The 12,330-nt window shown below is 43.4% G+C and overlaps 1 protein-coding gene across 1 annotated transcript in view; it reads right to left on the bottom strand.

The window, feature by feature from the left end:
* NWD2 (NACHT and WD repeat domain containing 2) overlaps nucleotides 1–12,071 on the bottom strand; it is a 203,934-nt gene extending 191,863 nt beyond the window's left edge. Inside the window, exon 1 of the mRNA XM_004038530.5 lies at nucleotides 11,209–12,071. Coding sequence (XP_004038578.4) covers nucleotides 11,209–11,359 — 151 coding nt within the window. The 5' untranslated portion in view covers nucleotides 11,360–12,071. The remainder of the gene's footprint in view (nucleotides 1–11,208) is intronic.
* Nucleotides 12,072–12,330: the final 259 nt, after the last annotated feature.

The raw sequence follows: 12,330 nt of genomic DNA, 5'->3' as shown, positions 1-12,330 counted from the left end.
TAACAGTTTCAACACATTCTTCTCCCTTTAGAAAGCTGTGATTTTACCAATTCTGTCATCTGGGCAAGGGAATTGCTCACCAGTTATTTCTTGGGAAAAATTTTCCTATTTTCCTCTGACTTGTCTTCTCTGCTTTGCCCAAATAAAACAAAACAAAAGCCTTCTCTTGGTTGTTTACACTGCTCCATTCCTCTACCCTAAGTGTCCACAGTCACATATATACTGCACACATAAGGATACAGACCAGCCCTCATTCCACAGCAGACATTACTAATCACTGCTGTTTTCCACTGAGCCTGAATATGGCCCCACAGCTTTCTCTCTAATGTATTCCAAAAGCACGGCTACTGATTCAGAAATTAGACTTACCCGACTTCCAGGATATGTCCTATTCTTTTGGGAACATTTCTTTTCCAACTATGACAATTAAGTATTTCTCATCTTTCAAATATTTTTCAAAATCCCTTGTTCTAACTGAATAACCCTTCCTGGCTTCTGCATCCATCCTCTGACACACTGGGAACCACAGCTCGTGCCACCTGTAGTGGTGGCTGGTCCCACTCTCTGGGCTCAATAGTAACCTTAACCAGGAAATGTTTAGTATTATTTCTGTCCCAACCCTCTGGGACTCAGGGTCATATCACTCAGGCTGCAGTTCTGGTCTTGGGTTCTAATCCCAAGAGCAGATTTGTACATTGTCCCAGGGCCTCAGTCCTCCCTTATGATTAGGGGCTGGGATCCTATTGTTTTTGCCAGACACTTTCTGCTACCCTATTCTCCTTCACAAGTCCCCACTTCAGAAAGGGAACTTTGTGCCCAAGATATTCAGACTCTGTACCTGCCAAAACTCCTTCAATTTTTATCTAAATAAACCCTACTCTTCTGACACTCAGATAAATTAAACACATTTCAGCCCAGGCTTTGCTCACTCACTGGGTAACCCTTCAGATTCTATCAGGCTCCTTGGTATCAAATGCTTTCCCTTTCAAAAGCTGTGCCCTCCCTTGGATCTGGACTCACTCTTCTTACATATGGCAGGAGCAGTTCCCCACTGGCCACCCCTCTACAGTAGAAGGGTGATTTTTAGGTCTGATCCTTCTCAGTCTTTCCCTTTTGGCTACATTTGAACAGCTCATGCCACACCGGGATATCAGATACAAGCTGATTCCAATTATCCCAATCAGCCTTTGAATGTAAACATCCCTTTCACAATGGCAGTGTCTGTAGTTTTTATAGTTGTTTGTCCTGCCTCTTAGATGTGTGAGTCTGAAGAATAAAGACAGCAGCACATACTGTCATTTTTACTCCCTTTCTAACTTTCCACACCAACCAATTAGGTGTTTGCTAGTGCACAATGGGTATCTAATAAATACTGCAGTTGATGCTAAGAATAAAACCTGAAGGAGACATTCTGCGGCAAGAAACTCTTTGAATGACACTGTATGTAATAGATCAGATTAAATATTATGAAGGATATGCTTTCAATTTTGTGGTTTCATCCGAGTGAAATTCCGTAATACTCTAGGAATAAGACACCTGACATCTGTGCTCTGCTCTTTGTTTTGAGTGTGCCACTTCACAGTCTTTGAAATATTTTGGATTGAAAATGAGATTTCAAGGAAGTATTTCATTAGAAGGGGGGTATTATTCTCTTTGAATTGCATCCAAGCTGCAGTTTTTCATCTTTTTTATTAGCTTTCTATCACATAACTCTTTTTTCTAATTATACATTAACCAACACACTTTAATGTGCAGAATGAATCCTATTTGGTTTCAACAAAAATTGCAATGGAAGCTAAAGCTTTGAAGAAGTGATGCAAGAGTGTCTTTAAGTTAATATCACATTTCCTTCTACACTGATTGCATATCTCAGTACCTACATATGCTTTTAAGCCACTGCTACAAGTTTTACATTTATTTAAATAACATGACCATTATGAGTAAAACTTAAAAAAAATTGAGTGGAACTTTAAGCTGCCTGGTTTATTATAGTTGCTTTATGTTTATAAACAGATTATTTTTAATGTCTGAATGCTGGTATTACAGATCTTCTGCAGCTGTTTTGGATAGGAATTCATCAATGCTTAGAGCTCAAAGGTGGTTGCTTTTTGACATTTTCCTACTGTATCAGTGAAATACATATTGCCAGGGATTTCTCAACAAAATGGAACTTTTAGTATTTCAACAAATATTGATATGCCCAGCCTGATTTTTTTAAACTTTTAAGTTCAGGATACAAGTGCAGGTTTGTTACACAGGTAAACATGTGTCATGGGCGGTTGGTTGTACAGATTATTTCATTACCCAGCTATTAAGCATACTACCCATTAGTTATTTTTCCTGATCCTCTTCCTCCTTCCAGCCTCCACCCTCCAAAACGCCCCAGTGTGTGTTGTTGCCCTCTATGTGTCCACTTGTTCTTATCATTTAGCTCCCACTTATAAGTTAGAACATGCGGTATTTGGTTTTCTGTTACTGTGTTAGTTTGCTAAGGATGGATAAAAAAAGGAAGAACCTTAGGCTTACTTTATCAAACCTAATTAATTCCTGTTACTCTGTAGAATCATCATTTGCCATTTTAAAAAGTGCTTGTGAGTTTTTACTTTTTTAATTTGCCCATTATCTATTGCTGCATATCAATCTACTTCAAAACTTAGTGGCTTTAAACAACTTATTTATAGAGAAACATGTGACTTTTCCCAAGGCCGTGCTAAGAACTTACCTTACGGATGTATGCTGATACTGAATATCTGAAACATGTGTACAGATACATGTATATCATTCCTGCTATTATCTTTAGTAGCTTGTACCTCATTGTCTTCTTTATATGAGATAATGGGCTGTGATGTAACGAGGACCTCCTGGACTCTCTTTACCTCATTTAACCTTCCCAGAACTGGAAAGCAAAGGAAGAAGAAACCAGACAATCTCTGCCCATCTGCTCACTTCTATCCCTTGGGACCTGACCTGTTCCGGGGAGCATGGCTTCATTCTCTCCTCCAGGCTCCTTGTTTCTGGAGCAGGCCACAGGATGGAGGGTCTCTGGAGGTCCACCACCTCCAGTGAGTGGCTAGAAGAATATCTAATTCTGCTATTTAGTATTAGGATGCATGAAGGCATTCTCCATTATCTTTATCAGGCAAAATGGTGATATTTGGTCTTCTATCTGCAAACTCTTTAGTCTTTTTATCAGAAACTGATTTTCAGTTAGTTCAGAACTTGAGAGGGGAAGAAGGGTGCTATTTACTGAGTTATTCTCAGTCTTCAATAACACATAGTAATGATGACAATAATTATTAACACTTGTTGAGGACTTACTATCATACTTGCAATGCCACTGGATTATGCTCTTGTTATCTCACATAATCTAATTATAACAAAGGGAGGTCAAAGAAACTGCAAAACATAAGGTGGGGGGGTTGTGGTAATTTTTAAAGTCAGCTACTATTAATTCCTCCCTTCCCTGTATGCACATACCTCTTCTCACATTAATAAATGGGGTCTAATTCTCCCCACCTTGAATCTAGACTAGACTGACAACTTGCATTGATGACAGAATGCAGCAAAATAAACATTCTGGGACTTCCAAGCCCAGGCCTTAAGAGGATGGGCAGCTTCCATTTCCTTTCTCTGAGGAAGCCAATCCCCTATAAGGAATCTTGGGCTGGACTCCTGAAAGATGAGCGAAAAGCTGGAGACGGAGAGAATACCCTCATGGAGGAGAACTGGGTGCCAGACATGTAAATGAAGCCTGCTGGGACCTTCCAGCCCAGCCAAGTCTAGGCTTAGCTGAAAGCAGCTGAATGAGTGACTCAATTCAATACCCCATGGAACAGAAGAACCACCCAGCCAAGCCTTGCCCAAAATACCAACCACAGAACTGTGAGAAAGAAATCATTGTTGTTTTAAGCCACTCAGGTTTGGGATGAGTAGATACACAGCAATAGATAACTGAAAGAGAAATAAAATAGAAATCTTCACACACCTTTTCAAATAGCAAATGGTATCATTGCTCTGATATACACTGCTTACAGAAGAATTTTAAAAGATCTATAAGCTGATTTTTTTAAACTGCAAAGTCATGTATATAGTTTACCTTTATAGTCCAAGTCATCCTTTCTTCCAAATGTCATTTTAAATGAGCCACCTTCAAGGGCAAACAATAATATCACCTCAAGACATCAGTTCCACTTCTATTCAAAATGATAAAAGCTTTCTGCTGAATGATAAAGACTATTTCTTTCTATTCCCTGTGGAGATCTCATCATCACTCTGCCTCATATTTGATTATCATGCAGAATAGTTTCCATACCCTGGCTCTATTCATTATCGGGAAAGCCAAACTAACCCCTCATTCTGACCCCCTCCACACCTCGAGTTGGTTTACATAACCCTCCTTGGTGCTCCTTTAATGCTCCGTTCATATCATTAGCACAGTGCTCGTCACATATGTATTATTTATGTAAATACCCTAAGAGCAGAGACCTAGTCTGTTTTGTTCACTTTTCTGTATGCTAAGCACCGGAACAGCACTCCATATAGAGTAGTTGCTTCGTGAATATTTATTGCTTGAGTGAGTGAATGCATCTGCTTCCCCCTGGCTAGATACTATCTCTTGGTGTTGATTATTCATTATCTCTTCCCTCCATTATCTATCTCCTTAGTACTGTAGGGGCTGAAAGCCTGAAGTTCCTAGACTTGCTTGTTGCTAGGGTCCAAATGCAATTCTGGTTCTACCAAAGGGATGCACCTGCATAAGATCTGGAGAACAAAGTTCCTTCACTAGCAGTCATAGTGGCTAACATGCAGGTTTCAACAAATGTGTTTCTGCAGAGGCTGAGCAGCTACCCAGTACTCAGGGGCAGCTGTGATACTGGCAATGGCTTCTACAGTTTTCTGCCCTCTGGGTGGCAGCTTTGACAATATGAACTAAACACCCAGTGGTACCCCTGACTTTTGCTCCTCCAACCCCTATAATGATTTTTGGAAGCACCTAATTCCATGAAAGATCTGGGGTAGTTTGTATTTTACTACAGTCATGTGCCACATAATGACATACCAGTTAAGAATAAACCACGTATATAACAGTGGTCCCATAAGATTATAATACTGTATTTTTACAGTACCTTTATTATGTTTATTTATTGAGATGGAGTCTCTGTCACCTAGGCTGGAGTGCAGTGGTGTGATCTCAGCTCACTGCTGCCTCTGCCTCCCAGGCTCAAGCATTTCTCCTGCCTCAGCCTCCAAAGTAGCTGGGATTACAGGCGCCCACCACCATGCTCAGCTAATTTTGGTATTTTTAGTAGATACGGGGTTTCACCATGCTGGCCAGGCTGGTCTCGAATTCCTGACCTCAAGTGATCCGCCCACCCACCTTGGTATCCCAAAGTGCTGGGATTATAGGCGTGAGCCACTGCATCCAGCCAATAGTACCTTTACTATGTTTAGGTATGTCTAGATACACAAATACTTACCCTTCTGTTACAATTGCCTATTCAGTATTCAGTACAATAACATGCTATACAGGTTTGTAGACTAGGAGCAGTAGGCTTTACCATATGACCTACGTGTATAGTAAACGGGGGTTGGTGTGAGTACACTACGATGTTCATACAATGACAAAATTGACTACGGACACATTTCCCAGAACATATCCCTGTCATTAAGCAATGCATGACTGTAGTGAGTTCTAATTTATATGCCTCTATAGACTGCATTCCTTGAGGGCAGGATATATTTATATTTGCTTAAACATGCCTGCACAGTGTCTGGATCATGGTAGAATGTAATAAAGATAATAATGATAAAAATAGCAAACATGTATTTAATATTTACTACATGCCCAGCACTGTCCTAAGTGCCTCACATCTATTAGCTTATGTAATCTACTCAATAACTCTGTGAGACAGGTGATATCATTGACTTCTTTTACAAATTGGGAAACTGAAAACAAGTTAAGCAACTTGCTCAAGAAATCACAGCATTAAATAGTGGATTGAGGATTTAAATGCAGGAAACCTGGCTCCCAAGTCTAGCTATAAATATCTGTATCTAATAATTTCTCCACTTGAATAACGTCTGCTTCAGGACTTAGAAGATACAACCACTAAAATTTCAGAACTCATTTACTCTAAATGTCCTATGTGCATTTATCATAATATAGCAACTCAGTATATTCCCCTTGACAACTTAGGTTTTAAAGATGTTCTTGTATCAAAATGGCTGTGTGTGTGTGTGTGTGTGTGTGTATACACACACATATATGCTTTTTGCTGTATTTTTTCCACTACTCATAAAGACAATAAAAAGGGAGCCACAGAAATAATCAGGATAGTAGGAAAAGTAAGAAGAATAATGGTGAAGAATACTGATAAGTTTCACGTGAATTTCTTAATGCAGATATGTCTGCCTTTTGTGTGGGGAAGCAAGCTCAAACAATTGAGCACTAGTTGTTGCAAATGAACCCATGTACACATATAAAGGGAAAGCATGTCTCTTGCTGTTACTTCCACTGTAACGGAGAACAAACTTTGCTATGGAGACCCCAAAGGCACGAAGGGTCTGGGAAGATGCAAAGCCATGCAGACAAAAGAAAACCAAGTAGTAATGGTATGAACACCTGATCAACACTATGGACAAGAGTTCATGACTCTCAATAATGACCAGCACAGAAATCTGAGTGGACAGAAAAATGCATTAAGTGTTAAAATATATTTTTCTCCACTTCAGATATCTTTTTGCATGCAGAGGGCAATGCACTAGTGTAGGATGCTGTCAGTTACTCCTTAGGGGAGAAGTATCTTAATCTTATGGCGGCAGTTGGAAGGAAAATCTGACCACAATAGCCCAGCCTCTGCTTTCTTTCTCGTAAAATTGCCATTCTCCTCCACTCCTCCATGTGTTAAAGTTTAAAGGGATCTACTCTGTCCACGAGCCAGGGAGAGTGGTCTGTGCTCTGCCCACTGCTGACAATGACTGGGAGTAAATCCTGTCTAATTCTTGGGTTCAATATTGGGAAACTCCCTTGCCCAGAGTTAAAACCATATTCTCCAACAAAAGTCTGTATCTTTTACCTGAAATTCCAAAAATCTCCAAAGCCTTGAAAATAAAAGGTTTTCCCCAATCCATCTGGTAGCAAAACTTGAAGTAACCTGAGTCCTTGATGGCCAAACCTGACCTTGACTGACATGAAGCTACTTAAAATCTGTATCACTCCACTTGGAGCTTTGCTACCTGATACAATAGCCACATGTGTCTATTTAAATTCAAATCCATTAAAACTGTATAAAATTAAAAATTCATATTCTTAGTCATACTAGCCACATTTCAAATGCTCAATAGCCCTATGTGGCTAGTGTTACCATATCAGATAGACATTTCCAGCATCACAGAAAGTTCTGTATAATACTGACTTAGAATGAACTCATGTTTCCTTACACACCTATTCATATCCGACATGGGTTGTCACCCCAGAACCCACATATTAGAGAGTATATAAGTATTTTTCCTCAAAATCTGAAAAAAGAGATTCCAAAATTACATCTGGCCCAGATGATCATAGATAATGGATTGTGGAACTGCACTGTTTTCATCAGTAATAAAAGTGATATTTTGGTCTTCCTTCTGTGTTAAGACTGTACCTTCCAATAAATTGATAAAGAATCAAGACAGAGAAGAGGAGGGCCTTTACACTCTAATAACAGGGAGAGAATCTTGCAGGTTCCTTTCATCTCCATATGCATGGGCTATTTAGGCTAATCACAGTAAAGGATTTTATGTGGGTTTTAAAATCATCTTTCCAAGGAGCTAAAAGTGCTGTTCTGGCAGAAGTACAGTAGCTAAATGACTAGAAAACTTCCAAGGATTGATGAAGATGTCACAGATGGAATTTCTATGTTGGGTGGGAGGTGGAACTAGATGAAGTCCAAGGCCCATCCACTTAAGAAAATCTGGGATAATGCTATCACCTCCCCCACATGGGTCCTTCTCCAGCATCTTCCATGAGGTGAGGACTAGTCAGAGGCAGATACACTTCTGGACATGAATGTGTCAATTAGAGTCCAGCACATGTTGAAATTTCCTTGAATGCCTCGGACTACCTCTTGGTGGGAGCAAAGTGGGTCAGCATAGCCATGTTCCCTGCCAGCTGTTCATACTCTTTAAGTCTGACAGCCAGAAGATGCTGGACAGCGCTTATCCCCCCTATCTGGATTGTCTTGCCCATGTGGTGTGAGATATTTCACAGAGATCTGTCAAGAGCCTAGGCTGGACAAGAGAATATCAAGTGTTGTCAGGGTCCTGTAGGCTCTACTCTTTCGCTCTGCTATATGAATTCTGGCAAGTGGTATAATTTGATACAGCCTCAGTAATCTCATCCGTAGAACAGATGGAACACCCCTGGTCCACTACCCTCAGAGGGTTGTTTGAGGATAGAAATCAAAATGAAAATATTGAATGAACTAATATATGGGAAAGTAATTTTTTCATTCTAAAGAAATTCTACGGTTAGGTGCGGTGGCTCACACCTGTAATCCCAGCACTTTGGGAGGCTGAGGCAGGTGGATCACCTGAGGTCAGGAGTTTGAGACCAGCCTGGCTAACATGACGAAACCCCGTTGCTACTAAAAGTACAAAAATTAGCCGGGCATAGTGGTGGGCACCTGTAATCCCAGCTACTCTGGAGGCTGAGGCAGGAGAATAGCTTGGAGCCGGGAGGCGGAGGTTGCAGTGAGCCGAGATTGCGCCACTGCACTCCAGCCTGGGTGACAAGAGCGAGACTCTGCCTCAAAAAAAAAAAAAAATTCTATTCATTCTATTATCTATTTCATTCTATTATCTTCATTACCGATGGGGAAATTCCATGCAAGCCTTGTAAACCACTACCTATTAAAACAATACTCCAAGCAAAATCCTTGCTGGGTTCTGAGTATTGCTGTGAGTTCAACACAAAGCAGCTTTTATTTAGAACATAAATTGGATTTCCGCTTGTAAAGGAAAGCATGAGATAATGTTCTTTGTCTTAATTTGACAGTAGAGAGGCTCTTCAGTATTGGCCAAGAATCTAATATTGGATCATACCAAAACATAGGCATTTGCTTTCTAAATTGCATCCATAAAGATCCCACGGTCAAGTGCTGCCTCTGACAGAGCATTTACCAAGATTTTAAGGCTTCACGTTCAGATTATTAAAAATGCCCATCTGTCTTTTTTATTTAATACGCCATCCGCTCTCCAATTTGGATAAAATCTGAGATCCTGCCCCTATTGAAACTTCCCAGGTAAGCTTCACATTTCTGTTTTGTTTGTTAAGATCCTTGTGGAAGCTGTCCAGCTCAAACCGTAGCCAAGGGGCATGACTGGCTCCTCCCTCCTGTTTGCTTTCCCAGGGTTAATCTGTGCTAAAGCTTTTATTTGAAGAAACTAGGAAATTTGAAGAATCATATGGACAGGCTTAAAAAAATGACATTAACCTTGAGTACTAACTCAATATTAAGCTGATAGTATAAATTCAGTATTGTTTTTATCTTAGAAATTGCAAATCTAGACAGCAAGAAAAAAATTACACATATTAGCAGAATTTTTACTGTATTTTAGAAGCAGCATGTTTAAAGAAAAAGAGTGATTTAGCTAGCTTCACATCAGCAGATTGAAACACATTTCACATGACTTTTTTAAAAGCTCAGAACTAAAAATGTCTAACATTTAAACATTTTCTAACATAATTCTCTCACTTAAAAATGTTCTAGCAATATTTTAAAGAAGTAACCCTCAACCCTTAAGTCGCAGATTGCCTTAAATAGGCTGAATATCTCCATTTTTTTTCTTTAAATCCAGATATAGGTACAAATCCTAGACGACACCTTTGAGATAGAATGATTTTTTGAGTGTAACATATCATCCTAAAAGCCTCCTTAAGTTCTTTGAAAGTGAACTGTAAACTGATAAAAGGACAGTCGTGCCGTCCCCCAAGAGTATATCGTCTTTCTAATACTAATTAGTGCATGTTATCTTTTTGATTCTCTCCCCAACTCCTTCTCATAATGTAAGCTTTACCTCAGACTTCTGCTAGTGCTATTTTTTCCGAAACGGTAATTTTCTAGAAAGTTACTTTTGTTGGTCTTCTCCGAAAGCTTTTTCAAGAAACCAGAACCTTGGGTTTTCAGATGAGAATTATATCAAATGATCGTTTGAATGTGGACTTTTCTCCTCGACTCTTTTCGACCCAAGGCTTGTTAGAGTGCAGAAAACGTTAATTCTCAAATCTTTCACCTCTGTCAGTCTCCCATGGACTCATAGCCAAACATTTTTTTTCCTAGAAAAGAGCAATTCCTGCAGTTTTATCCTGCCCCAGTCAAATACATCTTTCCTTCCCCAACTCCCCAATTACTGGGAATGAAATCTAACGTTGAGGACTAAGGACTGGAAGGTAGTGATGAGCCAGGATTTGACCGCCCAGCGCTCAACCTCTGTGGTTGTGAATGCAACAAGAAATCAACAAGTTTTCATGGAATGCCTACCAGGTGCCTTAAGCAGGAGGAACATGACTGAGTAGGCCAAGTTTTAGATACAGGAGACCAAGCCCTGTGACCCAACTGAGATGAGCCCATCCTGCGCGCCCCACCGCGAAGCCTGTTCCGGGACCCACAGAGGGTGTCCCCCTCGACCTCCGGTTCACAAAAGTCTGCTTGGCCTCTGCAAAGGGCACCATCGCACCTGCAGGAGGAGAGTCTCAAGGAACTCACCTCGCCTCAGCTGGAAAAAGTGGCCAAGGAGGTAGCCCCGCACTCAGGAACCCGCCTCGGGGAGGAGAGCTACTGTTTGTGTTTGCGGTCATCTCGGAGAAGAAACCGCTTTACAAAAAAAAAAAAAAAGGGCGGGGGAAAGGAGGTGGTGGCGGCGGCGGCGGCGGCAGAATGGAGCTTCCAGAAGGGCCGGCTAATGCCTTGGATGTTTCTTGGATTGACCCAGGGGAATAACCCGGGGTGGAGAATGGGTGTCCTAATACAAGTGTGCAGGCAAAACCGACCAGCGAGGGGAGAAAAAAAGTGATTCAAATTAAATTCCCACGCGCTCAGGGCGGCCACGGCTTTAGCTGGAGGAAGGGAGCGCATGGCGCACCGGGCTGTGGGGCGGACACACACTCTCCGGCTCCCGCAGCGCTGACGGACAGAAGGACGGACGGGCAAACCCGAGCGAGGGACGTACCTTCAGGGTTGGCGCTGATGAAGACCCGGACGCTGCGGCCGGCGGGCACGAGGTGAGAGGGCAGGGCCGTGAGGTTCCCAGAGAAAGCCGCCCGCCGGAGCGCAGAGTCTCGGGGACAGGGCAGCTTGGTGCCCGCGCCGGCCGGCCACATCGCCCTCTGGGAGGAACAGCCACTGCCGCCGCCGCCACCTCCTGCTCCTCGGGTTCCTGCCCGCGGCTCCACGGAACGGCTCAGCAGGCGGTCGATCTCAGCAGGCGGCGCGGCTCAGAGCCGCTCCGAGCCCGAAGCGCCTTTGGCGAGCTCCGTGGCGCACAGCACCCGCCGGCGAGGAGAAGCCATACGGACCCTCGGACTCCTGTCGCGGCGGTCTCCTGCCCTTCTGGGCCTCCGCCTTCGCCCGCTGCTAGGGCTCCGAGCAGCAGCCAGCTGGAGCGGGAGGTCAGCGTGGCGGCGGCTACGCGCGCAGCGCCCGTTTGCGCCGGGAAGCGCCGGCGGCCATCTCCCCGCCCGCGCCCACCGTGGGAGGAGGGGGCCGCCAGGCGGCAGGGACCGTGCGAGCGAGGAGAGCAGATGAAACTTTATGTACGAGAAGGCGTCCCGACTTTATCCGAGCCCGCCTCTCTCGGGCGCAGAAATAACTTGCGGCTTAGAGGACGGCCGGGGCTTGGGCGCGGGGGCCTCGGGGGTGCGCAGGAGCCTCCCGGACTCCTCTGTGGACAGCCGAGGGCTCCTGTCTGCCTCCGTGGTGGAGGACAAGAAATCAATTAGCCTGAGATTTCTACTACGCCCCCTCCAACTCTCCTAAAGGTCACACAAGCCCTGAGAATTTTCGGGAATCCACACGCTCGGGCGTCTGTCTCTGCCCAAGTGCAGGGAATCCAGCCTCAAAGTTCGACGCACACAACCCCAAGCCAGACCCGGAGAGTTTAAAGCATCAAGTCTCCAGATTGTCTCTGGCGTCCTGGAGGGACGATCGCTTCATCCCTATCTCTCCTGGCGCAGGTGGCAGCGTCCTGCCGCTCCGCTTGCTCCCCACGCGCGCTTGAGCGGGGTTTTTATAGCCAAGCTGCGCCGTTCACGTGCTCCTCGCCGCGTGGTCCCGGAACCTTTCTGGGAGCGGA

This window comes from Gorilla gorilla, chromosome 3, assembly GCF_029281585.2.
Source record: "Gorilla gorilla gorilla isolate KB3781 chromosome 3, NHGRI_mGorGor1-v2.1_pri, whole genome shotgun sequence".
NCBI classification, from domain to species: Eukaryota; Metazoa; Chordata; class Mammalia; order Primates; family Hominidae; genus Gorilla; species Gorilla gorilla.
Note: the sequence above shows the minus strand (reverse complement) of the source record. Positions and strands in the feature narration are given on the sequence as shown.